Here is a 19,446-nt window from a genome sequence, read left to right on the forward strand (position 1 = left end):
TCAGAGCGAATTCCATATCGCCCCCTCGACCGTGGAGCTTATTCATGCACACTAAGGCCAGAGTAAACTTTTCATTCAAGGAGAAAATGAAATAATACCGCCACACTATCGGCATTATGGTTTTCACTTGAAAGCAGGAGTAGGTGTCTTATATTCTACCCCACAGCCACTCCAAGCTTTCCAGCACTAAGGGGGATTTATACTTCAGAGAGAAGTGGAGCTCTGTGGAGCGCAAATGTTCACACCAATTCTTTTTTTCTTAGCTTGCGAACAGCTAGCTTTTCTTTTTCTATATTTGACTGTTTTCCCACAAGCAACACAAAGATGAACTTTTCCTTTTCCTTATTTGCAACCTACCGTTCGTAATAAATGAACTGTGCATGCTCCAGAAAATACAATTTCTTCCACTGGCTGGACAACAGATGAAAAGCCTATTTCACATGCAATAAAAATAATAAGAGTTTTCCACAGGTTCAGCTGCTCTATTATGAAAACCTAAAGCAATGCCTTCCATCACTTGCACTTTACAGCTAAGACCACGAGTATCTTTGCTCACTCCACCGCACACGCTGCTCCTAATGTCGTATACAGTCAGAAAGACTTGCTCCTCCGCTGCGCACAGCATGCATCTTTCTTGGTATTAGCATCACATAAGTGATTAAAAAGTAATGATGTCAGTGGTCTAGACTGCTCATCAATTCACCCCCACAAAGAAAGAAATCAGGAACAATTGAGTTGTGCAAACTGCTTTGTTTGTCTCACAGCGAATGACTACAGGACGCGCGAGTCTGCTGTGTGCATTATGTAATAATTACGTCTGCGCATTGGAGGGTTTGGCTGTGAATAAAAATGTGTCAGATGTGCAGCCGCTATAGGATGTAATTGAGCCACAGGAGTGCTGTGCTGCTCAGTGTGTATATCAGTCACAAAGGCACAAAAGAATGATGAAAAACACATGAATACCCTATTCTTCCTTCGTCGTTAGAGACAGCAAAGCTTCTCTGCAGTGGGCGCAAGGACCTGCACAAAAGGGCATTTAATGTCAGATATTAGAGGGTAGACAAACACTGCCCTTTGGGTGATAATGCATACCACGTCTGACTGACCGCGGTGGTGTCAGAGGTGTGAGAAGTGAGGTCTCACAGTGCAGACGAGCACCCTGCTGTTTCCCAGCACAAACTCTGCACACTTTTCCCTGAAAATCTGTCACACTCTCTATTCTTCACACCTCACTCCCCTGCTCCCTTTTGGTAAGGATTTATATTTGCAGCTTTTCATCTCCTGAGGGGAATGCTGCGCGCTGAGTGTAGCGATACAGAGGGGCTGTATAAGATTTTCAGCACGCGGATTAAATCAAATGTGAAATAAACCTTTGTTAAAACCTACATCTGTCTCTTTCTCCTTCTGTCTCTCCAGGTGTGTCTCCCCAATGCGCTTGGCCCTTGAGGCCTGAGGAGAAGTGAGCCAAGCCCAGGCCCCCATGGGACGCCCTGTTATCCAGCATGCACTGCTGCTTCTGCAGTGCATGCTGGTCCTACGGCCTGGAGGTGTGGCCGGCAGGAGAGGGCCAGTGCTGCTGCCTGAATCACCCTGTTACAGGACGGAGCACCCACTCGTCCCACACTCAGGTAGGTGGTTTAAGAAATGCGCTCTCTTGACGTCATCAGAGCGACTCTTTCCATTTTTCCCCCTCCATTCATAAATATCTGAAGTTTTCTCATCAGTTATACTCATTTCCTTTTCCACTCTTAGCAAGGTTAAACTTGTAAACCATACATGTTTCTGAATGGTTTCATTATTTCAGTTCTGTTGCTAAGAGACATAAACAACCTTGCACACACGTCACGTTGATTGCGATGAACAAAGTTAAAGAAAGTACACAAAGCTTGTAAAGAGTTTGTCTTGTTAGAGCAGTTTTTCTCACACTCTTATGAAATGCTGTTGTAATTATCACTCTAGAAAACACCGTCGTCGCATTTGCTGCCTGGCAAGTTTTAATCTGTGTAAAAGTCATTTTAAATGCACTCAGCACTTTGAAAAATGTTCAGATCCGCAGCCCTGGAGAGCAATGAGCCTAAACCTTTGATTGCATTACAGACATGAGGTAAGCGTACTTCTAAAGCCTAACTCACATTTACTACATTTAATGTGAATTAACTGTTCACCAAACCTCTGCCAAACAGTGAACATCCAATTATATCTTAGCAGCTGTAATTAGGCACTTCAGGCCTGTCAAACTGTGGATTTTTCCACCAGTTTTAATGTTATTTAAATGCAGAGTGATACTGCCTGTGGTGTGGGTTTTCTTTCTTTCTTTTTTTGTATTTAAAAGAGCAAAAATCCAAGTATGGAAATAAGTCTCTTCTCTAATGTTTCCAGCTCACCAACTTTCTGCACACAGTACAACACTATTATTATTATTATTATTATTATTATTATTATTATTATTATTATCATCTGAAGTGTACAGCTTAAGCATTTACTCTATAAAGTAATTTGAATCACAGTCATCAAACAGTCATGTTAAATAACTTTACACACAATGATGAAAAGCTTGAACAGGTTTTGAGACTGAGGATGATCTATCATAACAAAAAATTATCTCGAGAACATCGTCTGCAGCATCTGGAGGTTTTTCTCTATTTTTAACATTACATCAATTTTTTTATTTTCTGAAACCTTGACCACTATGGTTCTTAGGAGGCTCTGGGATTTCCTCTCACTAAAGAGCTTACAGAACTAAGAAATGAAATGCTGAGACAATCCTCCCAGCTCCACTTCCAGGGGAGAAATGTTCTCTGATTATCAATGAAGAAGCTCTGGTAATTTCAGTCTCTGGTAAGCAGGATTTAGATCAAATGTCAGATTGTCTGTTTTAGATGAAGATTCAGTGTTGATTTTACCATTTACATAAAAAATTATTACCATAGGTAACTACATTGATGTCACATGTTGGTTTCTGAAATCCTGTTTCATCCTGTCTAGTTGAGCATTTTCACTGTTGCCACCTTGGCGTATTAGTTAATATAACGAGAGGCATGTGGTTGATCAAACGTATCAGTCACAAGTTGTTAGCCAATAAGAAACAGAAATGAACAAAAGTATGGGCAAGATTTACAAAATTCACCAAATCTTCTATTCAATATGACCCAAAATGAGTGACTGGGACCATAAACTCAGAAGACAGTAAGAGTTCACAGAGCTCAAGTCAGAAAGATATTTTCTCATAGACTTCTGTTGAAGTCTGCAGTTATGCGGCAACTAGTCACACGACTACTAACCACATCTGGTTAACTTGTTCCCCTTGTTTAAAATCATTGTTGCAATGCAGGGTCAAGTGAATAAGGCACCCTTATTGGTAGGGAAAAATGAGTATTCCCTCAGTAGTGACTAGATTATGTTTGAATTCTTACAATCTTGACAGATAAGAGGGTGAACAACGAAAAAGCCCAATGCAGCTTCTGTTTAAGAGACTATTTTATAAGACTTTTACTTTAAGCAAGTACAACCAGAAACATTCAAACGTCGAGACCTTAATTATCCAGCTCATAAATTTTACAGATTTCATCAAGCAAAATTAATGATCGCTGACTAGCTACTATGGGTGGGGCCTGTTTTTTTGTCTTTGTCAGACTGAAATCAAGGACTCATTGTTTAAAAAAAGAAAAAAAAAGTATTGCCTAATACTAAAAATTTACAACAATTGAAATGTGCAAACGTAGCATGTGAAAAGAGAAAGACTAGCAGCAATTAATGAAACTAGCAGTTAGAAAAAGGACACTTATGGATTTTTCTGGTTATGTCCTCTTGGAACGATCCAGCTCTAATCTGTAATTACAACATTTCTTGCTGTCTAGGAAAAGTTCACCTCCTTTATTAACTTCCTCTTTGTTCCACAAGGCAGACGGTGCCTTTGTTATGGGCCTTTTGCTACATGGCTCTGCAGTTTTTAGATACAGTATGTTCTGCATCCGATTTCATTGTCCTCACTCTCTGTCATACTTTTCTATTGAACAGCTAAACTGTAATGAAACGCTGTGAATCCAAGTCGACTGAAGGTATCAATAGCGATCAATGCAGTTCTGTCTAGCCGCTGCGAGGCAGCAGAAATGTCATTGAGCTGTTTTCATTACAACAGAGCCCCAGTCACATAATCTCATAGCATTCTGTCTGGGTAAAATTGACTGGAAGAGCAAGGTCACTGCATGTGATCCACACACATGCATAGACTCATATTCCGAATAACCACCCACCTATAACCCTAATTCTCCCTCACGCTGTCTCCCTTCCTAATCTTTGTCACTTCATTGTTAGCTGAGCCGATGCTCTTCCCTCTGCACCGATTGAGTGCAATGATGATGACTAACTGCCCAGCTAATGCAATACCTTCATACCTTGTGCTTTCTGCGTGGGGAGGATCAGACATCAGCTGGTGGGTCAGCTGTGGTCATTGCGTTTGTGTTCTCTAATGTACCAGATTGGCCCATTAAGCTTCAGTGGGTTAATGCTTTGGTTGAAATATAGGAGCATTAATAAAGAGGGTCGACATTTTAGTTAGCATTCAGACACGGTTCAGCAACACAGAGCCGACTGAACAGAGGAAGAGAAAGGCAAGTACAGAAGTCTTTAGTGAGTGATTAGCTGTGGTGATACAGTTGCTTCTTAATGCAAAGAGTCTTTAGAGCTTCTTTGGGGAGTTATTAAATAAAAGTAGATGATGTATGGTTAAAAGCTAAAAGGTTGACTCACCAAATTACAAAAGCATTTAAGGTTTTATGCCAATACAGTTGACATTAACTATACATAAAGTATGTTAACCGTTGTATTATGAGGCTAAGATAAGATATTAAGTGCGAAGATATCAGCTCATGGCAGCAAGCTCACCAAAGCTAAAGACTGTATGGGAGTACCACACAGACACAGAAACCTGCTAATTAGTGCTTCTTAACGCTAAATACTATAATAGTGTGCACCAAAACAGCCTTGGACAGTCTATTACTACAATTAACCACACAGAAAGTCATATTATCTCTTTGATAATTGCACACAAAAAAACTTTCACAACAAGGTTGAGACGTTTAGTTCAGTGACTAATCATCAGAGGTGAGGCCTAGCAGACAGCTGCTGGCCACAGCTGCCTGTGTCGGTGTCAACCTGTTAATTAAAACAGCCAAATCCCTAACTTTAAGCCTTATTACATTTGAGTATATGAGTGAATTAAAAAAATAACAGCTCTTCCACCCCTTCTCACGAAGGGATGCATTAGCTTTAAAGGCTAATCTATTTAAAAGTAATGCTTTGGCTTGGTAGGCTTTGAAATGTTTGTTTATGCTATAAATCTGGACATTTCCACACGAGTATCTAAGGGGACTGACTCTCTCCTGGAGTCTTTTTCAAGCGGTCATTCAGGGAACGACAGTTTTTGGCGCTTCGGGTGGTTTATGTTTTTTTAGCCATGGAGATGTGGCATTTGTGAGTGTGTTTTGCCGCAGCGACTTTGTAGCAAAAAATCGATGTTTAGGAAAACATCTCTGTGGAAAAGTATAGTGCATGGCATATAATTATAACATTTAAATTCATTAGAATTGGACAGGATTTGGAGCTAAGTGCTGGTTTGCATCATTGGTACTGATACATACAGATTAACTGAACCAGGCATCGATGTAAAAGCAACAGAAATCGGATAAATGCAACACTTCAAACACACGTGGTGTTAGTGAATCAGAAAACAGCTTTTTTTTCTTCTCAGGCTTCCAAGAGAGTTGGTTAGTTGTGACTGTGGGAACCAACATGTGCCTGAACGTTTAAGACTGTTTAAGGGGCTAAGCTTCAGCTGAGAACTTTAAAAAGCTCTGTGTACAGCTACTATGTGTCCGTGTTATATTTCTGTTATTCAAGTCTTGGAAACTCGGGAAAAAGCGGGAAGCTACTGAACATGACCATCTTATCCTTAATTTTCTTAGTGGAGAAGAAAACACCATGTTTTTATTTACCATGAGGATCAAACCAAGTTTATCATTTCTCAGTATCACCAAGCTCTGAATCTTGGAGTGGGTGGTCACAGGGTGAAGCATTAAAAGTGTAAATCAAATTTTGTCTCACCTGCAGTGTTTTAATCCTGGGGTATGAGTGGGTAAGGCTTTATGGAAGTGTTGGGGTACGTAAACACTCAGTGGCACACACACATGCAGGCAGCCCTAGTTTTCATAAAATTGATGCAGTTCCATTTAAATGGCTTGTAAAGCCTGCTGTACTCCTGTTTACATATCAGCTTTGTTATAAAGCTCTAAAGTTCTGCAGACTTTTTCACAGCAGTCATGTGTGGGAAAGAAAATTTGCTTCAAGTACAAGTTTTCACTTGAAGTTTTATCGCCCAACTTTGATTGCATTACTTGCGTTTCAGTCCTATTTATTTTCACCTTGTGTGAGAATCAGCACATTTGCAGGGCTGCTAATTCCCGTGGTCCCATGAAGATGTCCATTTATCTTTCCCTTCACATTTATAGGTATTTCCATTTTGTTTTTTAATAGCTTTCCTTTTGTGCCCTGATTGTGCAGTTCAAACACATCTCGTTGTTCAGGACTGTTTTTTTTTTTTTTTAAAAAACAGGCTGCTCAATGCTTTTTAGTGACTGCGAAATTATAGCCCATGTGAGGGTTTTTTTTTTTGCAATAAAAGCAAAAAGAAAGAAGCTATGAGTCATTACAGAATATTACAAGGCGTATGCATATGGACATAGACACGCATACGCATATGCTGAGACTGTGTGAGGGAACTGAAGCCTCTCGTTAAACCTATTATCATTGTCTTTTGTGAGTCATGGTGCTCCACGTAATATAATGTAATCCCCGGTTGTTGCGAGTAAACAGTGTGCAGGCTGCCATGACTCCTCTTTAGCCAAGCTGGGAGGACTACAGACACATTAAAGACACCCCTGTGGACCACAACAGCCTAACAGTCCCACTCTACTCAGATGAACATTTCCCTTAAGGACATACACAAACAAATGTATAGCATTTGTCTGTGTATGTCCTTGTTTATGAGTTTTAGTGAGAGTTTCATGGTTTATCCATTGTTATCTGTTGTTAGGATGATGTAGGAACAACACAGGGACATCAAATCGTGTGACCTTCATAGCTGGTGCTTGCATGTATGGCAAGTTAGCATTTGTGGAATATCCACACTGGAAGCGATTCTCATTAATGAAGAGATCTGAGGCAACAGAAAGTGAGAAAGCTCCCATGCTCCTCATTTGTGATGAAAACGTGACAAAATGTCAACGCTTGGGAGGAGGAGAAAAGTAGACATATGGACACATTTCGCATTTGACGTCAAGGAAAATAAGACGCTTTGTGAATCGTGTGGAGCAACTCTCTCTGGTAAAAACACGACAAACATTTAAAATGAATCAACTTTAGATTCAGTCTACAATAATCTTATGAAACAAGGACTAAAACTACACTGACACAAAAAGAATTTAGGCTCTTGAACTATTACTAAAACAAAATGAGACTTAAGTAAAGACTGTGGCTAAAATCAAATCAAAATTAGGTGTCAAAGTTTTCACCGTATGGCAGGAACTTGTCAGTCAAAAAAGAAGTTAGCCACAGGGCTAAAGCGCATCAGCATGAACAAGCTGTCTTGACGAAGACTTGATTAAAAAAACATGCATTTTCAAACATGGAGTTGCCCACTCCGAGTAATTGGAGAGAATCTAGGTGTAAGGACGATTCACATTGCTTTTTGGGAACAGGTTTTATATGCAGGTCTACTAGACCTCCATCTGTGGCTCCTCAGCTCACAGAAAAAAAGAAAAATCCCATGCTCAGCTGGCAAAAAAGGAGTTAAAGTAGAGCTCAAAGAGCGGTTATGACCCATCACGAGAAGCCAAGGTCAAGGTTTGTCTGAGTGGGTTCCAGTGACAGCATTTCTTTCTTTCTGTGTGATTGTGGCCTGACAGTGGAAGGGTGTGCCTCACATGGGTTTGACCCCACTGGGGATGGTGGTTTTCTGACTTGGCACAACACTTGGCTGACAGAACTGCTACTGTGGCGCAAGGGTGCTGTAGTCTAACTACTGCTTTCTGCTTTGTGTGGCGGTTTCAGAAAGAAACATAGAGTTCAGCAGCAATGCTCCAAATGTTTACCCCGAAAAGGTACGCTTGCTGTACTTGAACAAAAACAGGTCCGCATATAGCTCCAGAAGAGGTCCAACGTAAATGTGTGCCATTTATTGGATTACTTTAAGAGGGGCTTTGAAGTATTTCTCTGTTTCTGGCAGGCATGTTTTTGCAGAAGACTCCTGACAAAGGATTTGTAGTGTTACTATAGCCCCTGAGATATACTGTATTAATAAAGCGTTGTATTTAACAAGAGTTCCTAGGTGTAGGCTTGAAAGGCTTTTAAAGGTTATAAACTGTGGTGTAAACAAGGTCTTCACAGGCCAAGCCGAGGGCCATGTCTCTGTGGAGAGCAACAGCCCGACTTGTTTTACAGCCACAAACTGAGCTCAGCTTTTATCATCCCCGAACAGCAAACACATCGTTAGAAGGAGGGCAGTGAAAGCAAGAAAATAAACAAATGGTCTTATAGAATTCATAAATGCAACAGGCCGCAAGAAGTGTCAGAGATGCTTTAATTGGCCTTTTGGGGATGTGTCTTTTAAATTTAAAGCCCACTGAGGTCTTTGGAGCTTAACGTCTGTATTAATGTCCAAGGTCAGGTATTCATGAGCCATGTTTTACTTAAATGGGTGGCAATCTGCCTGGGGAACGAATGAGGCGCCATCCATATTTTTGGGATTAGTGCATTTTTACGTTCCCCAACTTCTCTAAGATGAACAAATAGTTGCTATTCTCGCCGCAGAGCTATTACCGCAGGGCGGCATTTTAGAGTGAATTGGCTCTTCGTTTATGCGAGCGCCCGCCGCCACACTCTATTTACACCACTCACAGAGAAACCATTCATGTTTCAGAATTGGTTCCACATGTTGCCATTGTTGTCAGCCTGGCAGTGCTGTTGAGCGGCAACTTTAAGCACTGGCAGACTGGAGAGTGGCGTGGCCTCTGATGCTCAGTGTAAATATTTATATATCCTGTCATTTTGTCTTTGTGTCAACTGCCGTGTGTCATAGAAGGGAATAACAAATGGTATGTGAGTGATGGGTTCTATTTTGAGGAGGTGGGAGACAGGGGTTAAGAGGATAAGTTGGGACTGAGAAAAGGGGGGAAGGGGGTTTATATGTGTGTGTTCGCTGGTTTCATGTTGGCCCAGAGCCCTGGCTGCGCTCTGAATTTACACCCCTGATCCGTTTGTGTGTGAGCCGTCCCGCGTGTGTGTCTGCACGCCGTCGTCTTATGAGCAGCCAATCCCCTGATTCAGTCAGCTGCTGTACAAGCCTTGATGTGATTACATTATCACATGCATTTAAAGAGCAGCTCATGTGAACCCATGCAACATGCAAATCAGCGCTGAAATTTAGTAAAGGAGATAGGAAATTGGATTTGTCTTATTAGTTGGGGGGGTCATCCTACTGGTCCCTCATCTGCTAGGTTAACGATAAGGTTAATTTGTTGGCTGTGTGTTGGATCATGTAATTCTGCCTCTAAAATTACCTTCTACAATCTATCCAAAAAAGAAAAAAACACATATATATCAAGTTAGATGAGAAATGGAAATATTTTTTTGGTGATGGTAAACCAGCATCCAGGAATGTTGTTTTGTAAAACTCTTTCCAAGTGTGCCACACTTTTGTAGCGGGAAAGCCAAAGGCCAATGTGCCAAACCCCCCCCCCCCATGAATGGGATGTTGGGAAGCTCCGCATATATTTAGCTGCACAGCCTTGGGAGGGCCCATCCACGCTGGCTATGAATGTTTATGAATGGTTCCTTGGCCTCTTCACAAAAGGCCATAAATCCTTTGAGTGCTTTTGTGTTCAATTAGAACCTTTTGCCCCTTTTGCACACTCCTAACAAATATCCCCTCTTCTCCCTCTTTCCGTCTCATACATGCAGACACACACACACAGACACACTCTCCATCACCCCGTTACAGAGCCTCCCCTGGTGAGTCAGGGAGATTTATGAGAAGAAGCTGGGTTCGTCAAGCGCCGTCTTCCCCCCGGGGGGTGTCACAACTGCATTTGTATGCCAGGGATCCTCTCGATGCCCTACTATAAAAAAAACCCCCAACAAAAGCCCATTGGAGTCAGAGGATTCGCAGATCCAAAACTTGCTCTCTCCCTCTAGAATAAGCGGAGCAGCAGCCATTAAGCAAAAGGAAATCTTTGGGGTGAAGTTGGTTGCGATCTTCCAGATATTTATTTCAGCAGGGCTAATGAAAATGCATTAATACTGTGTGGAGTAAGACGCGGGGTGTTTTTCTGTCTCGCAGTTCTCTTGTACTTATCACCGGGGACTTGAAAGAGAACAAGGGGAAAAATGTCTTTGCATACAGCGGCGCTGTCTCCACGGATGATATTGTTTTGTTAGGAGAGCCAGGGTTTGGTCCCACTACGTGAGTTGGTGGCAGCAGATGTTCTTTGGAAGCTCCTGTTTCTTTGCTCTGTTTGTCTTCATTTTGAACCACTCACAAATCCCACGTTTGTCACAGAAACTCGAAGTACTTGCTTTTGATGCAGTCAAGGGAGAGCGTGCTTTCATTTGAAACGCTGTCTGACAGGTGTGCCTGAAGAAGCAGATAATGTGTTTCGAGGGGGGATATTCAAGCTGTCCTCTCCCTCTGTTCCAGCCCTGATGGAAAGCTCCCCGGTAAATTAAAAACGTCCCTTTGAAATTTTTAGTCTGGAAATAGCTCGCAAATGTAGTGATGAATGATTTTAAATCACTGTAGCAACCACTAAAAGAAATTTGCCTTGGCACCCTGCTCGGAGATATTCACGCCCGCAGTAATTCCTAGATATCTGAAGGAAATGTCCCATTTAAGTTATTTTAAATGTAACCAGACTTTTGTGTACAGCAATACTTCAATAATGACTCCAGATCAAGCAAGTGATTTGTCACTATGATGACTGACCGACTACTCTCAGCTAAACCTATCAGGTAACCAGACAGTAGACAGACCATCCTCGCAGCTTGATTCAATTGGTCAAGGGTTAATGGGTTGGGCGCCAACAGGCATGTTGTGGATAAGATGTCAGCGTCTGTCTGGGATCTCGCTCGCTCTATCTTTCTGTCTCTATTTCTATGTAACATGGAGAAGCGGTCAGATCGTCCATAAAAACAAAAGTCCAATTCTCATCTGCCTCGTAGTTTTTGCAGAGCATGAATTTCCTTGTGTCAATCAGCACTAGTTGTTCAGTGATGCACTTGTGCTGAATTTAAATGGTTTCCCAGTGAGTCATAAGACATCCAAATTTCAGGTTTCACTTTGGAAGATTTTAAGAAAAGGAGCTTGTGAAACACTAACATCTAAGTACTTTTATCCATGCTGAAGAACGTTTGAATATCAAGCAAGGACAGTGCAGAGCCTTTGTGTTCTTTACTCAGTCTCATCTTCATTTCTTCAAACCCAGTTTAAATCATGGCAGTGAAGAAGTGGACTGACAGATTCAGTTGGGGGATGGTGATAAACAAATATTGTTGTACCAGCACCAAGTACCAGTTGCTCACTTTTAAGTAATTTTCGTACATATTAATGTCTCATTTAAAGCTTGTCTGGGATTCAGGGACACCTTAAAATTTAGCATATTAGTCATAACTGTGTTTTCATTAGAGGATAATCACTTATAAATAATTGTGTTTTGGTTAATTTAGAATGTGCCCTTCATATCTACATATGCAGGAGGCCTTTTTCAGGGAGCCTGCCATTTCTAGCTGCCTTGTCCCTACATCAGCCCAGAATAGATAAACCAAACATGGTTTCAATGGAGGGCCTTTGGCACGTATACACTAATGTATGGCCACAATAGATTCTTCTATACATACGGGCAACAATGAGACAAACACCAAAACGGCAAATGGTTTTACAGGTGGACACCACTGAAATCTTCCCTCCTCATATTTCTGAATGTTTTTTCACTAGTTTTGCATTTGGCTAGTGTCACTATTAGTAGAATGAGGTAATACCTTATGTATACTCTACAGAATATGAAAACTCCATGAGAGACGGGACAGGTCTGCTCGTTTCTGCAAGGGGGGACAGGATGAGCACTGCTAGAGCTACAAAATGACCTCCAGCAGACTGCTGGTGTGAATGTCTCTGCCCAAACAACCAGAAACAGACTTCTTGAGGGTGGCTTGAGGACCTGACATCCTCTAGTGGGCCCTATGCTTTCCACAGTTGAGAGCAGGTTCACCCTAAGTATATGTAACAGATGTAAAAGGGTTTGGAGAAGCCGTGGAGAACGTTATGCTGCCTGTAACACTGTTTAGCATGCCCGGTTTGGTGGTGGGTCAGTGATAGTCTGGGGAGGTACATCCATGGAGGGATGCACAGATGTCTATATCAGGATGAAGTCTTTGACTCATTGTCAGATCCTACCCTGGTGCAGTGGTCCTGGTGCCTAACAATGCCCAGTGATCTATCCAGGCATTTCATAGGGGAATGAAAGGATTGATACCACTGACTGGTCCCCACACTCGCCTGACTGAAATCCAATTAAAAAAAACCTCTGGGACATTATGTTTCAGTCCATCTTACCTGTACGCTAAACTGTCCAGGATCTCAGTGATGCCCTGGTCCAGATGTGGGAGGAGATCCCCCGGGACACCATCCTTTGTCTCATTAGTAGCATGCCCCAACCTTGTCAGGCATGCATAGAAGCACGTAGGGCCCATACAAAATACTGACTACCATTTTGAATTGCTGCAATGTAATATCTGCAAAATGGACTATCCTCCCACATCATTTTTTCACTTTGATTTTTGGTGTGTCTTTGAAATCAGCCCTCGGTTTATAATTTTCTTTTCCATCAAACAATGTCGAATCCTTTCATTTCGAACACATTACCCAGTTCATATCAGTGTAGATATGTTTCCCCCTCCATTGAGATCTGATCTGCTTTCAAAGTGTTTTTCTAATTTTTCTGAGCAGTGTATTCGAGTGCCTTGAGAAAAGTTGCAGCACCCCTTTGAACTAACATTATTCATCAGCACAGCTGTCATTTACTGCCAGCTCCACTCTGATTGGCTCATTGATATTTTGTCCTCTGTGTTGTTGACAGAAATGGAGCCCTGGATCTTCAGGTTCAAAGCAGAGGGCACGGTGGATTATTCACAGCTGACCTTTGACCCTGGCCAGAACGAACTTATCGTCGGCGCCAGGTAACCCATATCCAACATTGTTACTTTTCTCATTCTCTTTCCTTTGTCCTTTGTCTTTGTTGTCTGTGCTTTTGTTGTCTTTCATTCTTGTTTTTTTTTTTGCAGCGTTTGTTGGTGCGTTGCATGAGTAATGATCAGTTTCTCCATAGATGTCTTCAAAAGAAAAATGGCTTTGGAGATTGTTTCCAAGTCCATTGTCTTTGTCGAGCACAGCCAAGTGTGTGTGTGTTTGCATATATGTGTACTTGTATTGCTTATGTAGTGAGGACATAAATCTGTTTACACAGTGACTTCGTTGGGATTAGCCTCACTGTTAGAGACAAACACTAAGTGCCCAAAACATAAATCCTTACATTTTAAGGGTGAAGGCTTGGTTGAAGGTCAGGGTAAGGTCAGAGATAAGGATTAGTTAGTAGTAGTTGTGGTTAGGCTAAGATCCCAAATGAATGAATGAATGTATAAAGTTATGAATGAACACTGTTGTTTTTTAAAGAAATTTTATATGTGCTTGAAGACTTAGATGTGTAAGTGTTTGCTTCATTGCTGAAGAAGTATGCTATGCACTTCACTTAATAGCTTTAGTAGTTGTAGAAAGAAATAATCATGGCAGCATCAACAGGAGATAACAGGAAAGCTATCAGGAAGGAGTGCAGCAAAGCAAACAGAAACAAAGTGAGCCCAGGGAATTTACTAATGCACCTAGAACCTTAAGATGGAAAGGCTTAATCTGGAAAATGTATGTGGGTGGATAAAGGTCTTACAGGTGAGTAAATCCCCCCTGGAAAACATGGTAAGGAATATAATATAATATAATATAATATAATATAATATAGCAAATAAAAGCCATCTTTTATTTTTAGCTACCATTCAAGATTCAGTCAGTTATATCAACACATGCATACAACACTCAAAAAAATCAAATAAGAGATTTTCTTCACTTCTCTGTGCCAACTCGATGGCTGTTGAGTGTCTAAGTATGAAAGGCAGTGTAGCTAGATAGATGACTGCAGGTTGGGTTAGAAGTATGAGTGATAATGGAAGGAAGGAGGGATCGATGAAAATATCAATACAGTAAAATAGGAGGCCGTGGCCACGCTGAGACCTGGCTGATAGCCACTCTTCAGGAGACTGATCTTTGCCAAAGCACTTATTTGTATGTGCATGTGTATTCAGGTGCTTGTGGAAACAGACTTTAGGATTTTTACTCTGTAATGAGATATCTGCTTTATTTAGAGAAAAAAATTAAAGATTGCTCTGTAAAACTGTTTGCTAGCATGAAAAAAAAAGCACCTGATAGGTTATCTTCCTACACGTTTGCAAAATCTGTGTCTGTTCAAGAGCTTTTAAGCAAATCAAGTAATTAAAAAAACAAATGCAGTCCAGATCATCTTTGAATAAAATATTTTTTCTCAGAAATAAACTTAACAAATATCCATATCTATGTAATGCAGCAACTCAGCATACCTGCTTTCTAAAACCATAGACTGTATATAAAAAATGGATACATGCACCATGATATCACTTTATGTTTTGTGGGTTTACATTTCAGAACCTCAGTTTGGACAACGTCATCTTGTTTTTTGTTTTGTTTTCTGTTTGTTGAATTTACTTTCCATTGCCAGGCTTTGTTGATGAGTATTTAGATCATGCTAGCTAGCTAAGTGAGCAAGCTACATAAATATGGGAGTATTTGACATGTGCAGATACCTGCTTATTAATGCTAATGAATGAATAAATTAGGACAAATATCTGTGCAGCAAATAGCATTTCTTTGTCATGTAGCTGCATTAAAAATTGTCCAAAAAGCACCAACACCACAAACATGGCTGAGGTCCATTTCAGTGAGTCTGCACCTTCTGATCAAAGATGGTAAACTTTTAAGTCTTGCACAATAAGTTTTATAATTCTATGACTGTCATGAGGAGAAAATAGCTATAGAGTCCAAAGTTATTACATATTTATATCTATTTGTAAAGCTGGGCATTTTAACTTGATAGCCTATAGGCACTGACCTACTTTTGTAGCCAGTCACACAAGACCTTTCAAGTAGATTTCAGCTTGTCCGAAAAAAGTCATTTTAGGGCCCGAGGTATACATCCACACTAGGGCTGCCACAAACGATTATTTTGATAGTCGACTAGTCACTGATTATTTTTGCAATTAGTCGACTAATCAGATCATGCATCCATTGGACATAAAACGTACAGCTTATTGCACCAGCAGCATCTGCTCTTATATAACTATCATTAGCTTACAGCTTTAAGTGTTTAAGGTATGTGCTAAGTAAAAATAAAGACAAGATGATAGTTTATTAAAGTTTAATGAAATCTGCAGATTGTTTCGGTGGAGTTTAATAAACTCAGTCTCGTCTGCTCCTTGCTATCTAAAATATAACGGGACACCGGAGTATATTTTCGAGCATCTCACACTTCTGATAATCAGCTGTCTGCTTGACGTTTATTCAGCTGTGTAAAAACTATAACTTTAATCTCAGCCAAACCGATTTACTCAGGAACAAATAAAATACTGAAAAAAGCCAAACAATAACATTTTTAAGTTATCTAAGTGACTTATATATGTTTAACCTGAGTAGCGAAAGACGGGGGTGGGTTTTGAAAATGATTTGCCGGGAGTCCGGTGTCCTCTAGTGAGCCTTGCCCCCGGCTAGCTATCGAGCTAGTGGGTAACAGACGTCTCCGAAAACGTCGGAGCGCTTTTGAAAATATGTGGTGTCTTGAATAACTGAGCAGATATTTGAGGTTTACACAGCTACATTCTCGCCTGAAAATATGTTAAACGTTTATTTTGTGACCCAGAAAGAATAATAAGAGTAATATTAAAACTAACTAGCTGCCGCCATTGTTGACAACTGCGCTGGGCCGCGCTATGAATTCTGGGACACAGCTTTTTCTTCTTCTTCTTCGCGCTTTAACAGCAGCTGGCATCCTTGTACATGCAGTGCTGCCATCTTCTGTTTCAGTCCGTTATTACACTCTTAAATCCTACTACTTATTCCTGCATCTTTTGTGATCTCACAAAGCTTCAAACGACGCGTTGACTATTAAATCAGCCGTCGACGATTTTGATCGTCGATGTAATCGTGACTAGTCGACTAATCGTGGCAGCCCTAATCCACACCTCACTTGCAGCTGGTCTGTCTGTACTTAAAGGCACAAAGTGAAATTTCTTCTTCTAATTGTTCAGCCTAAGAGTGTGTGTATATACATTTCTATATATATACAAAGTCAGTTACAAGCTGATTTAAGTTGGGAAAGAAAGTCTAAAAAAAAAAAAAACGAGACTGGCAGATTATAATCTTCGGCAGATTATTCGAAACCGTGGGCACATTTCATATGCACATATAACATTCCTCTTTAAAAATTTGCCTTTTGGTGGCACAGACCTGCAAAAACATGGATATTACAGAAATCTCAAAGGGGGGAAAAAATCACAGTAAATAATGCTTTTAGTCCTAATTGTCAAGTTTCATGTGATCTCATTCTGGTAATGGTGGATAATGGCTGTAGTAGACAGCCTGACACATTTTTAGTCAAATTATAGAATATTCCTCTTGAGACAGCATTCATTACAACTATGATGTTTCTTGAAAAGTTAGAAATGCCAGTGAATCAGTGTTGTTTGTGCCTTGCAGATTTGAAAAGCTCCAGGCAAGGCAGGACATACTTATTAGAGTGTGATTTCACAGTCAGGCTTTGATTATCCTTCAGTTGCCTTCCCCCCCTCTCTCTCTTACTCTTTTCATACATGTGAAACCCTGGGAATAGGAGCATAAAACCTTTTAGCTATGCTTTATCTACTCTTTTTTTGGTGTCCTAATTATGGGTTGGAGAAACCTAGAGGTCCATCATTTGCTGCAGTCGTTGAATTCAGCCATCCGTTGAATACAGTTCATTTCAATACCCTGACTACGCTCTTACAATTCCTTGTGCCACCTATGAAAAGATTCATTTTAACTCTTTTAAAGGGGAACTTCACCAATTTTACACAACAAAGTCTATTTACAATTCCCGTATTATACTGCAGCATATGTGGAACTGAACTCGACAAAGGTCAGTGTGATGAGAGCAAGTTTCCCAAAAAATAAGAGTAAAAATGAGGGAGTGGCGCTGGAGAGGACTGAGGCTGTCTGAAGTCTGTAGCCTGCTTCTCATCCTCGCTTGAGCCTCGTGGATTGAAGCTACATAACTAGTTGCAGTAAAACAGGCATATAAAAAAGAAAGCACATCCTCTTTTAAATTAGAGGTTTTATATATCAGGAATAACAATAAAATAATAAAAATAAATTGTATGGTTCTTACCGAATTCTAAAATCAGATGAACAACAACACATGGCATATATAACACACTGTATTTTCTTTTCTCAACATAAACGAAGCCAAAATATCAAGTAATCTTTTACTACTTTAATAAAACTGAAGACTGTAGGAAGGGTAAGCCGTAGGTGCTGCTAATCAGATGGACTTGATTAATTAATCACCAATCTCTAGCAGTTTTTACAATTTGCTTGAGTCAGGCTTGTGTTAACAAAGGAAGAACGATAACAGCAATAATCTTATAGAAGAAACCGTTTCTGCCCATCAATCTGAGAAGGGTTATAAAGCCATTTCCAATTTGAGGTCCACCACTCTACAGTGAGAAAGATTATTCACAAGTTAAAAATGTTCAACACAGTTCAGAGAAACTGCAAAAATCCCAAGAGGTATATTTTAGACTCTACAGGCCTCAGTTAGCATGTAAAATGTTAATGTTCATGACACTACAATTAGGAAAAGGCTGAACAAGAAGGGCTTGTTTTGGACGGTTTGCCAGGAAAAACCCTCTTACCTCTAAAAATGGCATGGAAGCTAAGGTTTGCAAAGTTGCATTTGAACAAACCACAAGACTCCTGGAACAATGAACAGATGAGACCAAAGTGGAGATGTTTGGCCAAAAGCAAACACAGCAAACCAGCACAAATACTTCATACCAACTGAGGGAAGTATGAGGATTTGAGCTTGTTTTGCAGCCACAGGACCTGGGCACCTTTAGGTCATTAAGTCAACCGTGAACTCCTCTGTACACCAAAGTATTCTACAGTCCAACAGATAAAGCTTGGCCAAGATTAGGTCATGCAACAGGACAATGATCTCAAGCAAATCTACAGAATTCCTGAAAGAGAAAACAATTAAGGTGCAGCGATGGTCCAGTTAAAGTAAAATCTTAGAATTGAAATGGAAACGCCTTTTAATAACAGTGCAGTTTTGACCTGTTGTCCGATCCTCACACCTTTGTTTCTTGCTTTCAGTGCATTAAAGGGCTCCATTAACTCACACCTTCCCTTCTTTTCACAGAAATCACCTCTTCAGACTCAATCTTGAAGACCTGACACTGATCCAGGTGAGTGCTAATTCTGTCTCCCGCTGCCGTCTCACTCACCCAGTTTTCTAGGCGAATGCGTATTAACTCTGTCTGCTCGTATGACTCCCCCTTCAACAAACACTGCGCTAATTTTAGCACGCTGCGTGTCTGTGCTCGCAACTTAAAGCGGTTACAGCAAAATGGTTTAGCGTTTCACGTGTCACAACAACTTCACAACCCGGTGGAGCTCCAGTGGGCTCGGTTGACGGCGCCGTGGGTTGATACTCGCAGTGAATGAAAGAGTGTTGATAGGAAGCGTTGTCTGTGTTAATGTCCTCCTTGCTGAAATCCAATTTGAAGGTGTTTGTGAAATTTGAAGCTGTACTTTGCCACATGTCTAAACTTTTAAAAGATCTTCTGCAATTTCTTTAATGTGATGCTACAAATGATTTGAAATGGCAAACAGAAATCAAAGTGTCCTAACATCTTGCGCGCGCGTTGCACGAAATATGTATAAATAGCTGTGCGCGCAAGCTGGCAATTTTATTTTTTCACCCTGTCTTTCCCATATGTTGTCGCTAATTTCTTTTTCCAACATCCTCTCATTTCACTTTCTTTTTTTCCTCTCTTCTATGAGCCCACATATCCCCACCTGTGGAGCAAGCCAATTTTGTGACCCACTGAGTTACCATACAAACACTGACACTTTGAGGGCTTTATTTGCAGGTGGTAACAGCAAGCCTTCTTTGATGCTTAGACAACTCTTTATGTTTGCCATTTACACTCTAGAAAACCAGGGGAGAG

At 40.7% G+C, this 19,446-nt stretch overlaps 1 protein-coding gene across 2 annotated transcripts in view; it reads left to right on the forward strand.

The window, feature by feature from the left end:
* sema5a (sema domain, seven thrombospondin repeats (type 1 and type 1-like), transmembrane domain (TM) and short cytoplasmic domain, (semaphorin) 5A) overlaps positions 1 to 19,446 on the forward strand; it is a 155,930-nt gene that overhangs the window by 40,244 nt on the left and 96,240 nt on the right. For both annotated transcript variants that reach the window (XM_080864489.1, XM_080864490.1), the window contains exons 2-4: positions 1,417 to 1,628; positions 13,185 to 13,284; positions 18,636 to 18,681. In XM_080864489.1, the coding sequence (XP_080720615.1) occupies positions 1,481 to 1,628; positions 13,185 to 13,284; positions 18,636 to 18,681 (294 nt within the window). In that variant the 5' untranslated portion in view covers positions 1,417 to 1,480. The remainder of the gene's footprint in view (positions 1 to 1,416; positions 1,629 to 13,184; positions 13,285 to 18,635; positions 18,682 to 19,446) is intronic.

Source organism: Rhamphochromis sp. 'chilingali' (assembly GCF_963969265.1).
Source record: "Rhamphochromis sp. 'chilingali' genome assembly, chromosome: 18".
NCBI classification, from domain to species: Eukaryota; Metazoa; Chordata; class Actinopteri; order Cichliformes; family Cichlidae; genus Rhamphochromis; species Rhamphochromis sp. 'chilingali'.